Below are 17,792 nucleotides of genomic sequence, written 5' to 3' on the forward strand. Positions count from 1 at the left end.
GTTGGTGCTGAGAGGAGCAAACAGCCTTTGTGTGCACATTTTCCACCTGTGCTGGGAAAGGGAAAAACCCTGGAATTTTGGGCTTTGGGTGAAGAAATGCACGGGGCAGTGAGCACTGTGTGCTCCTGACACTGGCACTGCTGGCAGCCCCACGGTGCCCAGCCCTGTCTGTGTGTGCCAGCTCTGAAAAGCCAATCCTGGGTCCACTCAGGTCACTGCCAGTAAGAACTTAATAGGATGCAGGGCTGGGGCAGAGCTGCAGCCTGGGTAGCAGCAAAGCTGCAGGACAGGAGCGTGGCAGGGGTGCATCTCTTGGGGACAGTGTCACTGTGTGTCACCTTTGCTGCTGCCCCATGGCTCTGGGGTGGCTCTTTGGGTATTTGGAGGTTTCATGTCCTGTGGGGCGTTTTGGGGACCCCACAGAGCCCTGTCCTGGGGTGGGTCAGCGCTCTGGGGCTTCCCTGCTGCCAGGGTATTCCCTGTGGTGTTTCCTGCCTGGGGTGGTGTGCTCTGCCTCCTGCTGCTGGGGCTGTCCCATCCCTGCTCTGCTGCTCTCTCACAGACCTGTCGGCCGCCAAGCGCAAATTCGCCGATTCCCTCAACGAGTTCAAATTCCGCTGCATCGGCGACGCCGAGACGGACGATGAGATCTGCATAGGTGAGTGTTAGTGCTGCTGCTGCTGCTGCTGCTGCTGCTGCTGCCCTGGGCAGGGCAGGGAAACACTCAGGAGGCCACCAAGGGGACCAGGAATCAGCCTGGGCTCAACAGCAGCAGAGCCTTCCCTGGGAACCAGTGGTTGCTTCTTGGCCTGAATGTGTCCCAGTTGGAAAGGGGAAGATTGCCTGTGTCTGACACCATCTCAGCTGGCTGGGTGTTCTGCACTGGAGAGGGGACTCTGGAGGTGGCTGTGGCTGGATGCACTGCAAGGGGCTGTGCTCTGCTGCTGGGGCACAGATCCTGTGCTTGAGGCACTCAGCAGTGCTGAGCCTGGCACTGCTCCCTGAGCTAAGCCTGGCTCTGCCAGGGAGCTTCTCCTGGCACAGGGCAGTGCCTTCAGCCTCTTCCCTCTCTCATCCTGCTCCTGCCCCAGCTGAACTTTCAGAGCTTATTGTGCACATCATCTGGAGCCAGGAGAGCAAAGAAGCTTTAGCCCTGATTTAACTTTGCTCGTTTATTTGTGCCCAGTCTTTCAACAGAAATAGCTCCTCATCCAGGTCTCCCTGGTGCTGTGCCCGTGCTGGGGAGCTGCCCCTCGTGTGCTGGGCAGGGCTGGAGGCCAGTGCTGTGCTGTGGGGCTGCTTCATGGCTGGGTAGGGCAGCTTTGAGCTGAGGATGTTGCTCTCTAGAGGAGGGAGCCAGGTCCTGGGGATGCTCTGCTGCCTGTTGCTTCTGTGGGCAGCAGGAACCTTTCTAGGGAGAGAGCAAAGATAATACAACCCAACTCCCCACCCAAACACAGACAGACAAAGCCCTGTGTCTGTGCATTCCTGTGGAAATGCAGTGTTAAATGCTGACTGTGTCCCTTGCAGCCAAGTCTCTGCAGGAGTTTGCCACGGTGCTGCGGAACCTGGAGGACGAGCGCATGCGCATGGTAGGGCTGGGGCAGGGCTGGGGCAGGGCTGGGGCAGGGCTGGGGCAGGGCTGGGCACCCAGGGCACCCAGGGCACCCAGTGACAGTCACTGCAGCCCCTGTGCCCCTTCCCCAGCCCAGGGTGAGGCTGCAGGGGAGGGAGAGCGTGGCTTGCTGGGGAAACACTTGGAAAGCATCAGGAATGGAGCCCTGCTGTGGAGAGCAGTACTGGTGCTGGGGGGCTCAGGGGGTGGCAGAGAGGGAGGGGGGAGGCCTGGGGGTGCCTGGGGGGTGTGGGAGGCTCTCCATGGCAAAGGCTGTGGAGCAGCAGAGCTGAGCTGTGCCTGTGTTTGCCCCAGATCGAGAACGCCAGCGAGGTGCTGATCACACCTCTGGAGAAATTCCGCAAGGAGCAGATCGGGGCTGCCAAGGTGAGGCTGGCACTGCCAGGGGCTGGAACACTGCAGGGGGACTGGGGCATGGCAGGGGCTGGAACACTGCAGGGTGGGCTGGGGCATGGCAGGGGCTGGAACACTGCAGGGTGGGCTCAGACATGGCAGGGGCTGGAACACTGCAAGGTGGGCTGGGGCATGGCAGGGGCTGGAACACTGCAGGGTGGGCTGGGGCATGGCAGGGGCTGGAACACTGCAGGGGGACTGGGGCATGGCAGGGGCTGGAACACTGCAGGGTGGGCTCAGACATGGCAGGAGCAGTGTGTTGCTGGCCAGGGGCTGGCACCCTGCAGGGTGGGCTCAGACATGGCAGGGGCTGGAACACTGCAGGGTGGGCTCAGACATGGCAGGGGCTGAGTGCTGCTGGCCAGGGGCTGGCACCCTGCAGGGTGTGCAGCTCTGGGCTGGGCATGGGGCAATACAGCCCCTAGGAATTGCCTCAATTGTTCCAAGTTCACCCACAACCAAATAACGTGCCAAGGGCAAAAAACTCCATGCCAGCTGAAGTTTTTTCCTTACTCCAGGGAAGTAAGGAAATCCTTCATCATTCTTCCAGGGAAGAACTAGGATTTTCTTGGAGGGTTTCCCACTTTCCTGCACTCCCCACCCCAGAGTGTGGCTGGGGGCTGCACGGGAGCTCTGGCAGGACGGGGAAGCGCCGGTGTGGCTGAGGGTGGCTGTGACACAGCCTGGCCCCCCTCCTTCTTTCCTGCCTTTGTTCTCAAATGAAAACCACTGTCTGTGACTCCTCTGTTGTTATAACAACCTGCTGCTGCCTGCAGGCTGCTCATGCCAGCACCCAGGGCTGTGTTTGCATGGCAGCAGTGCCCAGCCTGGCCCGTGCAGCTGAAAACAGAGCAGAGAGGAGAGCCCAGGATGGACCTGGGCAGGTGCTGGCATGGGTTTGGTGCTGGCATGGATTTGGTGCTGGCATGGGTTTGGTGCTGGTGTGTTGGGGTGGCCAGGCTGGGATGAGAGGTGCAAAGGAAAGTGAACTTGGCATCCTTAACACTCGTGCCACAGCCAGGCTGTGTCATTGTCCCACTGACAGAGGAGAAACAAGGGGTGAGATGTGAAACTGTGACCATGTTCTGCTTAGAAAGCACTTTCCTGGCTCTGTTGTTTTTATACCTGGATCTGGATGTTTACCAAGGCCTGGGCCTCTGGAGCAGAGGAGGGGTTCCCTCAAGCCTTGGGTTTTGGCAGCATGAGCTGCTTTCCTGATGCTGGCAGATAAAAGCAGCCTCACCTGCTTCCAGCTGCTGCCCCCAGGTGCTGCCTGCTGTTGGCTCTCACCTGGGACTGTCACCTGCCCAGTGCCAGGGGATGCTCTCACTGCCACTCTGGGGCCCTTGTGTTCAGTGTCACACTTCTGTTCTGTTTTGTAGGATGCCAAAAAGAAATATGACAAGGAGACTGAGAAGTACTGTGGTGTCCTAGAAAAGCACTTGAACTTGTCTTCCAAGAAGAAAGAATCCCAGCTTCAGGAGGTGAGAGCAACCTCTGAGTTCCCATGTCTGGCTGTGACTCTGGAGAGCTTTCTGAGTGCCTCACACAGTTTATAACAACGGTTCTCCTGGCTGTAAACTCATTTTTCCCCTCATTCTGGCTGTGGGTGCTGGGTTTTCCCCTTTTCCTGTAATGAAAGGATACAGAGCTGTCTTGGTGAGTAAATCAGAGAGATCCCAGAATGGATAACAATCAAAAAGGAGAGAGGGTTTATAATTAAAGAGTGTAACAGAGAGGAACTGGTTCTGCTGCAGGCTTGCCATGTGCCAGCACAGGTCGTGGATGTCTGCTCTCCTGTGCAAGAGGCTGCTGTGTGCTGCAGGGGAGCAGGGATGGGGCTGAGTGCCCTGCACTCCCTGAGAGCCACCAGGGGTTCAGGATGTGCTCACCTGGCTGACAGGTGTCCCTGCTGGATCAGTGTGCTGAGGTTCCAATCACTTCTCTCAAGCCAGGGGTTCAGGATGTGCTCAGCTGGCTGACAGGTGTCCCTGCTGGATCAGTGTGCTGAGGTTCCAATCACTTCTCTCAAGCCTGGAATTCCTTGTGCAGGCCAGAGCTGGGCTGGTGTGATTGGGCTGTGTTTGGGGTGTGTTTGGGCTGTGTTTGGGGTGTGTTTGGGGTATGTTTGGGGTGTGTTTGGGGTGTGTTTGGGGTGTGTTTGGGCTGTGTTTGGGCTGTGTTTGGGGTGTGTTTTGGGGTGTGTTTGGGGTTGTGCTTGGGGTTGTGTTTGGGGTGTGTTTGGGGTGTGTTTGGGTGTGTTTGGGTGTGTTTGGGTGTGTTTGGGTGTGTTTGGGGTGTGTTTGGGGTGTGTTTGGGCTGTGTTTGGGGTGTGTTTGGGGTGTGTTTGGGCTGTGTTTGGGGTGTGTTTGGGTGTGTTTGGGCTGTGTTTGGGCTGTGTTTGGGGTGTGTTTGGGTGTGTTTGGGCTGTGTTTGGGCTGTGTTTGGGCTGTGTTTGGGCTGTGTTTGGGGTGTGTTTGGGCTGTGTTTGGGGTGTGTTTGGGTGTGTTTGGGGTGTGTTTGGGTGTGTTTGGGGTGTGTTTGGGTGTGTTTGGGGTTGTGTTTGGGGTGTGTTTGGGGTGTGTTTGGGGTGTGTTTGGGGTGTGTTTGGGGTGTGTTTGGGTGTGTTTGGGTGTGTTTGGGGTGTGTTTGGGGTGTGTTTGGGGTGTGTTTGGGGTGTGTTTGGGGTGTGTTTGGGCTGTGTTTGGGGTGTGTTTGGGTGTGTTTAGGGTGTGTTTGGGCTGTGTTTGGGGTGTGTTTGGGGTGTGTTTGGGGTTGTGTTTGGGGTGTGTTTGGGGTGTGTTTGGGCTGTGTTTGGGGTGTGTTTGGGGTGTGTTTGGGGTGTGTTTGGGGTTGTGCTTGGGGTTGTGTTTGGGGTGTGTTTTGGGGTGTGTTTGGGGTGTGTTTGGGGTGTGTTTTGGGGTGTGTTTGGGGTTGTGTTTAGGGTGTGTTTGGGGTGTGTTTGGGGTGTGTTTGGGCTGTGTTTGGGGTGTGTTGGGGTGTGTTTGGGGTGTGTTTGGGGTTGTGTTTGGGGTGTGTTTGGGGTGTGTTTGGGGTTGTGCTTGGGGTTGTGTTTGGGGTGTGTTTGGGGTGTGTTTGGGCTGTGTTTGGGCGGTGTTTAGGGTGTGTTTGGGGTGTGTTTGGGCTGTGTTTGGGGTGTGTTTGGGGTGTGTTTGGGGTGTGTTTGGGGTGTGTTTGGGGTTGTGTTTGGGGTGTGTTTGGGGGTGTGTTTGGGGTGTGTTTGGGGTGTGTTTGGGGTGTGTTTGGGGTGTGTTTGGGGTGTGTTTGGGGTGTGTTTAGGGTGTGTTTGGGGTGTGTTTGGGGTGTGTTTGGGCGGTGTTTAGGGTGTGTTTGGGGTGTGTTTGGGCTGTGTTTGGGGTGTGTTTGGGGTTGTGTTTGGGGTGTGTTTGGGCTGTGTTTGGGTGTGTTTGGGGTGTGTTTAGGGTGTGTTTAGGGTGTGTTTAGGGTGTGTTTGGGCTGTGTTTGGGGTGTGTTTGGGATGTGTTTGGGGTGTGTTTGGGGTGTGTTTGGGCTGTGTTTGGGCTGTGTTTGGGCTGTGTTTGGGGTGTGTTTGGGCTGTGTTTGGGCTGTGTTTGGGCTGTGTTTGGGGTGTGTTTAGGGTGTGTTTAGGGTGTGTTTGGGCTGTGTTTGGGCTGTGTTTGGGCTGTGTTTGGGTTGTGTTTGGGCTGTGTTTGGGGTGTGTTTAGGATGTGTTTGGGCTGTGTTTGGGCTGTGTTTGGGCTGTGTTTGGGCTGTGTTTGGGCTGTGTTTGGGGTGTGTTTGGGCTGTGTTTGGGCTGTGTTTGGGCTGTGTTTGGGCGGTGTTTAGGGTGTGTTTGGGCGGTGTTTAGGGTGTGTTTAGGGTGTGTTTAGGGTGTGTTTGGGGTGTGTTTGGGCTGTGTTTGGGGTGTGTTTAGGGTGTATTTGGGGTGTGTTTGGGGTGTGTTTGGGCTGTGTTTGGGCGGTGTTTAGGGTGTGTTTGGGGTGTGTTTGGGATGTGTTTAGGGTGTGTTTGGGCTGTGTTCTCTGCTGGATGCTCTGCAGTGCCCTGGAGCAGTGCTGGCTGCTGGTGCCATCTGGTGGCATCTCCCACCAGGCCCTGACTGACTGGCAGTGTGTCTGTTATATTCTCTGTGTATCTATCACACAAATTCTACACATCTCAGGTTATGAATTACTCAAATGCAGAATTAAATGTTTCCATTTACAAAAACAAAAGACATACATGCAGCTGTTGAACACAGAAACTTTTCTCTCTGACCAAGACATCCTCTGAGTGAGCTGCACCTCCCTTCCCTAGGCTGCACAGCAGCCACAGTGTTCCCATGTATTTACTGATTGACAGCAGCATTTCAGAGAAGTGAAGCCCAGAGGGCAGGAGGAGCCTGCAGCCTGCTGGAAGCAGCTCCCAGTCCAGCTGCTGGTTCCTGTTCCCCTGTGCCACTGGGAGGGGTTTGTGGTTTGTGTGGCCCAGACCCCACCAAGGGGTGGCCTTAGAGAGAGAATTCAGTGTGGAGCTGTGAAATGTGGATGTGGCATCCCTGGCAAGGGGATGTGCTTTCCAGAAAAGGGAGAGTTGCCTTTTCTTTCCAAGTCCATAGTGATTTCCATTTTCCTCACCTCTGCTGTGTGATTTCTCCCTGGCTGTTGGGGAGGTGACAACAGGAGTCATCACCCATTTTCTCAGCTGAGGGAAGAGCCTGCCCATGTGGATCAGCTTTATGTTCACTGCTGTGCCCTCTGTCCAGCTGGGACTGGGGCTGGGGCTGGGTCTGCTCTGGTTGAGGGTGTTACCAGCAGGGGCAGATGTGTTCTGGTCACTCTGGGTTTGCTCTGGTTGGGTTCCCAGCAGAGCCAGATGTGTTCTGGTCACTCTGGGTTTGCTTTGGTTGGGTTCCCAGCAGAGCCAGATGTGTTCTGGTCACTCCTGGGGTGCTCTATCTGGGGTGCTCCCAGCAGGGCTCTGGTCACTCTGCTCTGTCCCCCCACCCCTGCAGGCAGACAGCCAGGTGGATCTGGTCCGGCAGCACTTCTACGAGGTGTCCCTGGAATATGTCTTCAAGGTGCAGGAGGTGCAGGAGAGGAAGATGTTTGAGTTTGTGGAGCCTGTAAGTCAGCTCTCAGCCCATGCCAGCCTGCACAAAGCTGGGAGGCTGTGGGGGGACAGGGGGTCCCAAGGCATGGGCAGGGGGTCCAGCCTCACCCACAGCCCCTCTCAGTGCAGGGCCCCCTCCTCTCAGCAGGGCTGGCTCTGGGCAGCTCTGCCTCTCCACTGACCATCTCCATCTGCTTTTTCCCAATTAGCTGCTGGCCTTTCTGCAGGGGCTGTTCACATTCTACCACCATGGCTACGAGCTGGCTAAGGACTTCAGTGATTTCAAAACAGAGCTGACAATCAGCATCCAGAATGTGAGTGTGCCTGGGTGTCCCTGTGCCCTGGGTGTCCCTGTGCCTGGGTATCCCTGTGTTCAGGGTGTCCCTGTGCCCTGGGTGTCCCTGTGCCTGGGTGTCCCTGTGTTCAGGGTGTCCCTGTTTTCAGGGTGTCCCTGTGTTCAGGGTGTCCCTGTGTTCAGGGTGTCCCTGTGCCAGGGTGTCCCTGTTTTCAGGGTGTCCCTGTGTTCAGGGTGTCCCTGTGCCAGGGTGTCCCTGTTTTCAGGGTGTCCCTGTGTTCAGGGTGTCCCTGTTTTCAGGGTGTCCCTGTGCCCTGGGTGTGTCCCTGTTTTCAGGGTGTCCCTGTGTTCAGGGTGTCCCTGTGCCAGGGTGTCCCTGTGTTCAGGGTGTCCCTGTGTTCAGGGTGTCCCTGTGCCAGGGTGTCCCTGTGCCAGGGTGTCCCTGTGTTCAGGGTGTCCCTTTGTTCAGGGTGTTTCTGTGCCCTGGGTGTCCCTGTGCCAGAGCCTCCCCACCCTCACAAGGAAGATTTTTGTCCTAATATCCAATCTAAATCTCTCCTCTTCTAGTTTAAATCCATTTCCCTTGTCCTAGCACTATCCACCCATGTCAAAAATCACTCTCCCTCTATTTTAAGGCCCCTTAAAGTTCTGGAAGGCCTTGCCAATTGTTGTAATAATTTTGTTTTAGCTTAAACCCAGGAAGCAAACGTGCCCCGTGGCTGCCCTGGGCTCCCCATCCCATTTCCCACAGGGCTGCAGGGGCTCAGCCCCTCCCCAGTGGGGTGCAGAAAACATTCCTGTTCTGATTTGCAGACCAGAAACCGCTTTGAGGGGACCAGGTCAGAGGTGGAAGCTCTGATGAAGAAGATGAAGGAGAATCCCCATGAGCACAAGAACATCAGCCCTTACACCATGGAGGGCTATCTCTATGTGCAGGAGAAACGTGAGTGGGGTGGGGAGTGGGGTGGGTGGGAGCCTGGGAAGGGGCTGGGCAGGACAGGGGCACCAGGGCTGATCCAGCAGCTGCAGAACCCCTGGAAAACAGGGATTGGCTTCAGTAGCAGCCAGGGAGAATCACTGGCAGTGCCTCATCAAAGTGTTTTAGGTGCAGGCTGTGAACTGATGGTTAAACACAGCAGGCTGGGATGTGGGGCACTGGGACATGCAGCCTGTGTTTGCTCTCAGGGCACTTTGGGACCTCCTGGGTGAAGCATTACTGCACCTACCAGAGGGACTCCAAACGCATCACCATGGTGCCCTTCGACCAGAAATCAGGAGGAAAAGGGGTGAGTGCTGCAGCAGGGAGGGGAGAGGGGGTGGGAGGGAGCAGGGGGAGGGGAGAGGGATGGGAGGGAGCTGGGGAAGGGGAGAGGGATGGCAGGGAGCAGGGGAAGGGGAGAGGGATGGGAGGGAGCAGGGGGAGGGGAGAGGGATGGGAGGGAGCAGGGGGAGGGGAGAGGGATGGGAGGGAGCAGAAGAGGTGAGTCCTGGCAGGGAGCAGAAGAGGTGAGTCCTGGCAGGGAGCAGAAGAGGTGAGTCCTGGCAGGGAGCAGGGCTGGGGTCTGCCAGGCAGCACCTGGCACTGCTGCCTCTCCCAGGGCTCAAATTGTGTCACCTTTTTGGCAAGGTGACACAAATGCAGTGAAGTGGGTCACATCATTCCAGGCTGAGGGGGCTGGACTCAGGGAATGAACTTGGCAGCTGGTTTGAGAAAGGAAAGGCAGGAACCCCCAGAGCCCAGAGGTCTTTGCCAGCCACAGGCACCCACCACACTCCAGCTCCATGGGTTCCAGCTCCCCAGTCCCTTGTTCCTGGTCATTGTTTGCTCCTCCAGTGCCTGTGACTTGTCCAAGGCCAGGTTGGGTGGCAGCTTGAGCAGCCTGGTGCAGTGCAAGTGTCCTTGCCCATGGCAGAGTGGAACAAGATGAGCTCTCAGTGCCCTTTCCACCCAAACCATTCTGAGTCTCTGATGATCTGTGCCTTGGCCAGTGAAGTTGTTTTGTTTTGGACAGAGCCCCAGCAGGGGCTGGAGCTGCCTTGGCCCTGGGGGTGTGGGGATGCTGTGTCCCAGTGCTCCCAGGGCTGTATCCAGGGCTGGCTTTGCTGCTCTGTGCTGCAGGAACCAGAGGCTCCTCCACAGTGTTCCCAGCTGGGACAAGCTCCCCTTGCTGGGGAGAGCCTGGGGCAGCTGGACAGGCTCCCACTCTGCTTCCTGCTGGCACAGGGAGCTGGCTGTGGGCAGGGAAACTTCTCAAATTAATTTCCTCTTGCCTTGGAGCATCTTCATTACAGCTCAGCATTAGCATATCCCAGCCCTGTAATCACCAGTGGCTGTTTTGTCTGGTCCCTTCCCATTCCAGGGCTCTCCCAGAGCCAGGGCTGTGGAGCTGCTGGCAGCAGCTGAGCCCCTCTCCAGGGCTGTGCTTGCCCCATCCTGGCATGAAATGCTGCCAGGCTGTGTCAGGGGTGAGCAGCATGGGCAGCTGAGCCTGGAGCAGCCCCACAGGGGCTTGGGGCTGCTCTGCTGCACTTCTGGGGTCTGGCTGGAGCAGCACAAGTTCAGCTGTACATCATGCTTATACTTTTGCTTGGCTTGCTTTTAGTAGTGCAGATTTGTCAGTTAGACAATTTAAAGTAAGTGTTTAAGTGACTTCAGTTAATGTATTAAGTTTGAATATCATATGTCTGTCCAACACAACCCCAGAAAAACTCTTTTTCACTTGTTTGGTTATATTGTTAATGCAGATGTGTGTGTGCTTTGCCATTTGTTCCTGAATGGAGCAGGATTTTGTGGTGGGGTGTCCTGGTTGTCAGGAGCTGGATGCTGGTGGCTCTGGGGAGGAGTTCATGGATAAGAACCAGGGAGTCACCCTCCCTGGGGGGGTTTAATGGACTTGTGGCACGTGAGGACATGGGTTAGAGGTGGGCTTGGCTGTTCTGGGCAACTTTCAGGCTCTGTGATCTTCGAGGTCTTTTCCAATCTAAGTGATTCTAAATATGTTTCCTGGAAAAATGGTGATGTCAGGGAACAGGGTGGTCAGCCAAGGTGTCATCAGGAACAGCACAGAGAGGCCAGAAAAGTGTCTGTCTCCAGGAACTCCTTCAAAATTCATTTTCTCTGAAGTCATTGGTGGAATTTCACAGTTGCAGAAGTGTCTGTGCTGGCAGGGCTGAGCAGGGTTTCCTCCAGCAGAGGCCAGCAGTGCTCACAGATCCTGCTGGGTCCCTGCTCAGCCCTGTGGAAATCCAGTTCAGCTTGGATGCAGAGAGGCATTCCCTGGATGGGAGAGTGCTTTTGTCATTGCTTTGTTATACAATAAACATTTTAAGACATGTTTGCTCCTGTTAAAAGTCCTCGTGTGCACAGTGCTGCCAAAAATTCAGTGTGGAGTGCAAGCTGCCAGCAGCTCTGGGGAGTGTTGCTCAGAGTGGAAAATAAAGCTGATTTTGTAGTGGTCCAGCACTAGCTGCCCACATGAAGAATGGGTTGTGTGGTGCTTAATGCACAGATTGGGTCGTGGGCATCCTGAAGGGAAGGCTCCTCATGGAGGGTTTGGACTAAAAAAGGGTAAAAGGACAAACAGAGATACAAACAGATGTTTTTAGCAGGGTGATGTTGCCAGATCCCCCAGGTTTGACAGCAGTGGGTGCTGGGGTCAGGCCTGTGGTTGTGGGTTGTTGTTGGCCTCACCTGATTGTGTCTCTGCCCAGGGGGAAGATGAAGCTGTGACCCTGAAATCCTGCACCCGGCGGAAAACAGACTCCATAGAGAAGAGGTTCTGCTTTGATGTGGAGGCTGTGGATAGGTGAGTGCTGCTGGGCTGTACTGGGCTGTACTGGGCTGTACTGGGCTGGGCTGGGCTGTGCTGGGCTGTGCTGGGCTGTGCTGGGGCTGTACTGGGCTGTACTGGGCTGTACTGGGGCTGTACTGGGCTGTACTGGGGCTGTACTGGGGCTGTGCTGGGGCTGTGCTGGGGCTGTACTGGGCTGTGCTGGGCTGTGCTGGGCTGTGCTGGGCTGTGCTGGGACTGTACTGGGGCTGTACTGGGCTGTGCTGGGCTGTGCTGGGGCTGTGCTGGGGCTGTGCTGGGCTGTGCTGGGGCTGTACTGGGCTGTGCTGGGCTGTGCTGGGCTGTGCTGGGGCTGTACTGGGCTGTACTGGGGCTGTGCTGGGCTGTGCTGGGGCTGTACGGGGGCTGTACTGGGGCTGTGCTGGGCTGTACTGGGCTGTGCTGGGCTGTACTGGGCTGTACTGGGGCTGTGCTGGGCTGTACTGGGCTGTACTGGGCTGTGCTGACCCTGCTCTGCTCCTGCTGGGGCTGTACTGGGGCTGTGCTGGGGCAGTGCTGGGCTGTGCTGGGCTGTACTGGGCTGTGCTGGGCTGTACTGGGCTGTGCTGGGCTGTACTGGGGCTGTACTGGGCTGTGCTGGGCTGTACTGGGGCTGTACTGGGCTGTACTGGGGCTGTACTGGGGCTGTGCTGGGGCTGTGCTGGGGCTGTACTGGGCTGTGCTGGGCTGTGCTGGGCTGTGCTGGGGCTGTACTGGGCTGTGCTGGGCTGTGCTGGGCTGTGCTGGGGCTGTACTTGGCCTGTACTGGGGCTGTACTGGGCTGTACTGGGCTGTACTGGGCTGTACTGGGCTGTACTGGGCTGTGCTGGGCTGTACTGGGCTGTGCTGGGCTGTACTGGGGCTGTACTGGGGCTGTACTGGGGCTGTACTGGGCTGTGCTGGGGCTCTGCTGGGGCTGTACTGGGCTGTGCTGGGCTGTGCTGGGCTGTGCTGGGGCTGTACTGGGCTGTGCTGGGCTGTGCTGGGCTGTGCTGGGGCTGTACTGGGCTGTACTGGGGCTGTGCTGGGCTGTACTGGGCTGTACTGGGCTGTACTGGGCTGTACTGGGCTGTACTGGGGCTGTGCTGGGGCTGTGCTGGGGCTGTGCTGGGGCTGTACTGGGGCTGTACTGGGGCTGTGCTGGGCTGTACTGGGCTGTGCTGGGCTGTACTGGGCTGTACTGGGCTGTGCTGACCCTGCTGTGCTCCTGCTGGGGCTGTGCTGGGCTGTACTGGGGCTGTACTGGGGCTGTGCTGGGCTGTGCTGGGCTGTACTGGGACTGTACTGGGGCTGTGCTGGGCTGTGCTGGGGCTGTGCTGGGCTGTGCTGGGGCTGTGCTGGGGCTGTATTGGGGCTGTGCTGGGCTGTACTGGGCTGTGCTGGGCTGTGCTGGGCTGTACTGGGCTGTACTGGGCTGTACTGGGCTGTGCTGACCCTGCTGTGCTCCTGCTGGGGCTGTGCTGGGCTGTACTGGGGCTGTACTGGGGCTGTGCTGGGCTGTGCTGGGCTGTACTGGGACTGTACTGGGGCTGTGCTGGGCTGTGCTGGGGCTGTGCTGGGCTGTGCTGGGGCTGTGCTGGGGCTGTATTGGGGCTGTGCTGGGCTGTACTGGGCTGTGCTGGGCTGTACTGGGCTGTGCTGGGCTGTGCTGGGGCTGTACTGGGCTGTACTGGGCTGTGCTGGGCTGTGCTGGGCTGTACTGGGCTGTACTGGGCTGTACTGGGCTGTACTGGGCTGTGCTGGGCTGTACTGGGCTGTGCTGGGCTGTGCTGGGGCTGTACTGGGCTGTACTGGGCTGTACTGGGCTGTACTGGGGCTGTGCTGGGGCTGTACTGGGCTGTACTGGGGCTGTGCTGGGCTGTACTGGGCTGTACTGGGCTGTGCTGACCCTGCTGTGCTCCTGCTGGGGCTGTGCTGGGCTGTACTGGGGCTGTGCTGGGGCTGTGCTGGGGCTGTGCTGGGGCTGTACTGGGCTGTACTGGGGCTGTGCTGGGCTGTACTGGGCTGTGCTGGGCTGTACTGGGCTGTGCTGGGCTGTGCTGGGCTGTGCTGGGCTGTACTGGGCTGTGCTGGGCTGTGCTGGGCTGTGCTGGGCTGTGCTGGGGTGTGCTGGGCTGTGCTGGGCTGTGCTGGGATGTGCTGGGCTGTGCTGGGCTGTGTCTGTGCGGGCTGTGTGGGCTGTGCTGGGGCTGTGCTGGGCTGTACTGGGGCTGTGCTGGGCTGTACTGGGCTGTGCTGGGCTGTACTGGGCTTTGCTGGGCTGTGCTGGGGCTGTACTGGGCTGTACTGGGCTGTGCTGGGCTGTGCTGGGCTGTACTGGGCTGTACTGGGGCTGTGCTGGGCTGTGCTGGGGCTGTACTGGGCTGTACTGGGCTGTACTGGGGCTGTACTGGGGCTGTGCTGGGGCTGTACTGGTGCTGTGCTGGGGCTGTACTGGGCTGTGCTGGGGCTGTGCTGGGGCTGTACTGGGCTGTGCTGGGCTGTGCTGGGGCTGTGCTGGGGCTGTACTGGGCTGTACTGGGCTGTACTGGGGCTATGCTGGGGCTGTACTGGTGCTGTGCTGGGGCTGTACTGGGCTGTGCTGGGGCTGTGCTGGGCTGTACTGGGCTGTGCTGGGCTGTGCTGGGGCTGTACTGGGCTGTACTGGGCTGTACTGGGGCTATGCTGGGGCTGTACTGGGCTGTGCTGGGGCTGTGCTGGGCTGTGCTGGGCTGTACTGGGCTGTGCTGACCCTGCTGTGCTCCTGCTCTCAGCTTTGGGACATTTCCTGGGCAGGTTCATTCCTTCAGTCACACCTGTGGGAGTGCAAGGCATTATTCCATGCAGTCCCACCTTTTCCAACTCTGTGCATTGAGTTGCTGCTTTGGTTTCCCAGTCTCTGTGACTCAGGTCTCTCTGACTTTAGGGGTGTTTTAGCTTTTGTGCATCCTCTGTTCCCACGGGGTGAGCAGTTCCAGCCTGTGCTGGGAGGGATGTGCTGCCCCTTTCCAGCCTGGCTGTGCTGGGAATAGTGTCAGCTTTTCTGCTGGAGTAGCTGGCTCACCATGGATGGGTGATCCTGGACCTTTGGCTCTGCCCCCAGGCACTTTCACTCCTTTTTGCAGAAGAGGGAAAACACTTGTGCTGTGACTTATCACACAGCAGCTGGACCAGAGGTATGTGTGGATTCAATCTCTGGCAGGCAGGAGTGGGAGCTGTTGCCGTATCAGTGAGCTTCATGCATGGCTCACACACACAAACAGGAAAGCCAGGCTGCTCTTGCTATTCCAAGAGGGGCTAGTCACTGAATTTGGGCTGCACAAGTTCACATGGTTCACAGAAACCTGCTCCAAAGGCACTCAGGGTGTTCTGGTTTGTGCCTGTCTGTGGTCCAGCTGTCCCCCCATCTGCAGGAATGCCCTGGAGGTCTCAGAAACACCTAATTCATTAAAATCTGGGTGTTGAATAAAGCTGGGATAACCCCTGGTGCCTCAGCAGGGTTTCAGTGCCAGCCTGTGGCAGGGAGGGGTTGGGGTGATGGAGCTCTGCCTGTGTTGCCTGAGGGATGGGATATCCTGGGGTTGCCTCCCACTCCCTGCCACTCTGCTTTTCTCCAGAAAGTTGCAATATTACTGCTGACACAGGATTTTTAATTTTTTTTTTTTTTGCTATGCCCTGAGGATATTTTTTTATAATGTGAAAAGCAAACTAAAAAAGTGGGAGAAGGAGAATGGAGCCACAATATTTTTATTCAGCTTGTTCAGAGGCAACTGAAGCTTCCCTTGATGTTTGGAGCCTGCCAGGCATGGGATCAGGAGCTGCTCCAGAAATGTGTGTACTCCATGTAAACCATGGCAGAGGAGTAGCACAGGAAGGGGAGACCTGAGGAATTTCTCCATTCCTGTTGCAGGAATTTTTCTGAGAGCAGGACACACCTGAAGGAAAAGGAACAGGCAGCTTTGCATTCTCTTATTAGATGTCTGAAATAAAAAAAAATAAATAAAAAAGCCCAAGATAAGCTTAAGAGGGAAGAAGAAGTTTTGCCATGGCTGAAGGAGGCTGGGATGTGCCCAGCCTGCCCCCCTTGCTGGGCTGGCTCTGGGCACCAGCAGGGCCCCAGGCTGGCTGTCAGTGCCAGGTGTGTGGATCAGCCTCACCTGGCCAGGCTGCCAGGGCTGGGCTGTTCACAGCTCTCAGCACAGCCTGGAGGTGGCAGCCTCAGCTGCAGCTTCCCAGCACTGCACAGAAATGGGCTTGGGAGCCCAGGCAGCACGGGCTGGAGTCAGCAGGGACACCCTAAATAGCACAGCTAAGAGCTGCCACTGCTTAGGTGGGAAAATAAAAAATGTGGGTTTTTCTCCTGTAAGGATGATTCAGCACAACCAAGCTGAAAATCTGGAGCCTGGTCTGTTATTACAGCATTGCTTCCTTGTGACAGAATCCCAGAATAGTTCCTGTTGGACCTCAGAGCTCATCTCATTCCACCCCCTGCCATGGGCAGGGACACCTTCCACCATCCCAGGCTGCTCCAGCCCCCATCCAACTGCCCTTGGCATTTAGAAATGGTTCTCACCTTCAGTTAGAATTATTGTATTGTGCTGTTACAGCAAGATTAACCCCAGAGTGGTGTTCTAGGGTCTGGCTGAAATACACCCCAGTGTGATGGATGCTGTGTTTTACTGGCAATGCTCTTTTCTCATTAACTCAACTCGTTTGTAGTCTGTGCACATTAAATCAGGTTTGTAAACAAGGTGAGCAGGGATGGCAGCCAGTGTCTTACAAAACCAGCCTGGGGAGGAGGAGTATCTCATTTGAGTGATGACAAAAGCTGTGTCATTTAGGATAATGTAGGTCATTGCTCTGGGCCAGGAGCAAGCTGCTTCTCAGTCCAGCTGGCTTCCAGGGGAGCAGCAGGTTTTCCATTGCAGGGCTTGGCCCCTGGGTGGGTCACAGGGACAGTGAGCTCTGCAGTGCCACCACTGCCCCAGGCTCTGCTGGGTGCCCCAGGGTGACTGGCACCACAGCTGCTGTAGAGCAGCTGGATTGTAGAGCCAGAATCCCAAAAAAATCCCCATCCCCACCCTGTCCCCAGCCCAGAGCACTCAGTGCCACCTCCAGGGATTCCTTGGGCACTCCAGGGATGGGGATCCAACCCTCCCTGGGCAGCTCCAATCCCTGAGCACCTTTCCATGGGGAAATTCTTCCTGAAGGAGCTGGCAGAGTGGCTGGATGGTTGGCATGGGGCTGGGAGAGCTGCCCTGAGCAGGTGGCTTTCCCCAGGAGGGCTCTGGGCATCCCAGGGCTCTGGCTGTGGCAGGAGCTGCTCCCTGCTGCCCTGTGCCAGCTGAGCCTGGCTCTGTGCTGTCCCTGTGCTGTCCCTGTGCCTGGCTCTGTGCTGTCCCTGTCCCTGAGCCTGGCTCTGTGCTGTCCCTGTGCCTGGCTCTGTGCTGTCCCTGTCCCTGTGCCTGGCTCTGTGCTGTCCCTGAGCCTGGCTCTGTGCTGTCCCTGAGCCTGGCTCTGTGCTGTCCCTGTCCCTGTCCCTGGCTCTGTGCTGTCCCTGTCCCTGGCTCTGTGCTGTCCCTGTCCCTGTCCCTGTCTCTGTGCTGTCCCTGTTCCTAAGCCTGGCTCTGTGCTGTCCCTGTCCCTGGCTCTGTGCTGTCCCTGTGCTGTCCCTGTGCCTGGCTCTGTGCTGTCCCTGTGCCTGGCTCTGTGCTGTCCCTGTTCCTAAGCCTGGCTCTGTGCTGTCCCTGTCCCTGTGCCTGGCTCTGTGCTGTCCCTGAGCCTGGCTCTGTGCTGTCCCTGTCCCTGTGCCTGTCCCTGGCTCTGTGCTGTCCCTGTGCCTGGCTCTGTGCTGTCCCTGTCCCTGTGCCTGTCCCTGGCTCTGTGCTGTCCCTGTCCCTGTGCCTGGCTCTGTGCTGTCCCTGAGCCTGGCTCTGTGCTGTCCCTGTCCCTGTGCCTGTCCCTGGCTCTGTGCTGTCCCTGAGCCTGGCTCTGTGCTGTCCCTGTCCCTGTGCCTGTCCCTGGCTCTGTGCTGTCCCTGTGCCTGGCTCTGTGCTGTCCCTGTCCCTGTCCCTGTCCCTGGCTCTGTGCTGTCCCTGTCCCTGAGCCTGGCTCTGTGCTGTCCCTGTCCCTGTGCCTGAGCCTGGCTCTGTGCTGTCCCTGTCCCTGTGCCTGTCCCTGGCTCTGTGCTGTCCCTGTCCCTGAGTCTGGCTCTGTGCTGTCCCTGTCCCTGGCTCTGTGCTGTCCATGTCCCTGTCCCTGGCTCTGTGCTGTCCCTGTCCCTGTGCCTGTGCCTGGCTCTGTGCTGTCCCTGTCCCTGTCCCTGTGCCTGGCTCTGTGCTGTCCCTGTGCTGTCCCTGTGCCTGGCTCTGTGCTGTCCCTGTCCCTGTGCCTGGCTCTGTGCTGTCCCTGTCCCTGTCCCTGTCCCTGGCTCTGTGCTGTCCCTTTCCCTGCCAGTGTCACCTGTAGAGCAAAGCCTGGGGGCTGCACAGGGGGCTGGGCTGGCACAGGGAGGGCTGAGGCTCCTTCCCCTTGCCCCCAGCCCTGCACAATGTGCTGCTGGGCT

General features: G+C 57.6%; 1 protein-coding gene across 3 annotated transcripts in view; it reads left to right on the top strand.

Moving 5' to 3' along the window:
* The window catches only part of ARHGAP26 (Rho GTPase activating protein 26), a 107,071-nt gene that overhangs the window by 18,477 nt on the left and 70,802 nt on the right, over positions 1 to 17,792 (top strand). For all 3 annotated transcript variants that reach the window (XM_079319722.1, XM_079319723.1, XM_079319721.1), the window contains exons 2-10: positions 563 to 658; positions 1,531 to 1,592; positions 1,931 to 2,002; positions 3,412 to 3,513; positions 7,026 to 7,136; positions 7,333 to 7,437; positions 8,232 to 8,361; positions 8,604 to 8,704; positions 11,130 to 11,224. In XM_079319722.1, the coding sequence (XP_079175848.1) occupies positions 563 to 658; positions 1,531 to 1,592; positions 1,931 to 2,002; positions 3,412 to 3,513; positions 7,026 to 7,136; positions 7,333 to 7,437; positions 8,232 to 8,361; positions 8,604 to 8,704; positions 11,130 to 11,224 (874 nt within the window). The remainder of the gene's footprint in view (positions 1 to 562; positions 659 to 1,530; positions 1,593 to 1,930; positions 2,003 to 3,411; positions 3,514 to 7,025; positions 7,137 to 7,332; positions 7,438 to 8,231; positions 8,362 to 8,603; positions 8,705 to 11,129; positions 11,225 to 17,792) is intronic.

Source organism: Erithacus rubecula, assembly GCF_903797595.1.
Source record: "Erithacus rubecula genome assembly, chromosome: 16".
NCBI lineage: Eukaryota > Metazoa > Chordata > Aves > Passeriformes > Muscicapidae > Erithacus > Erithacus rubecula.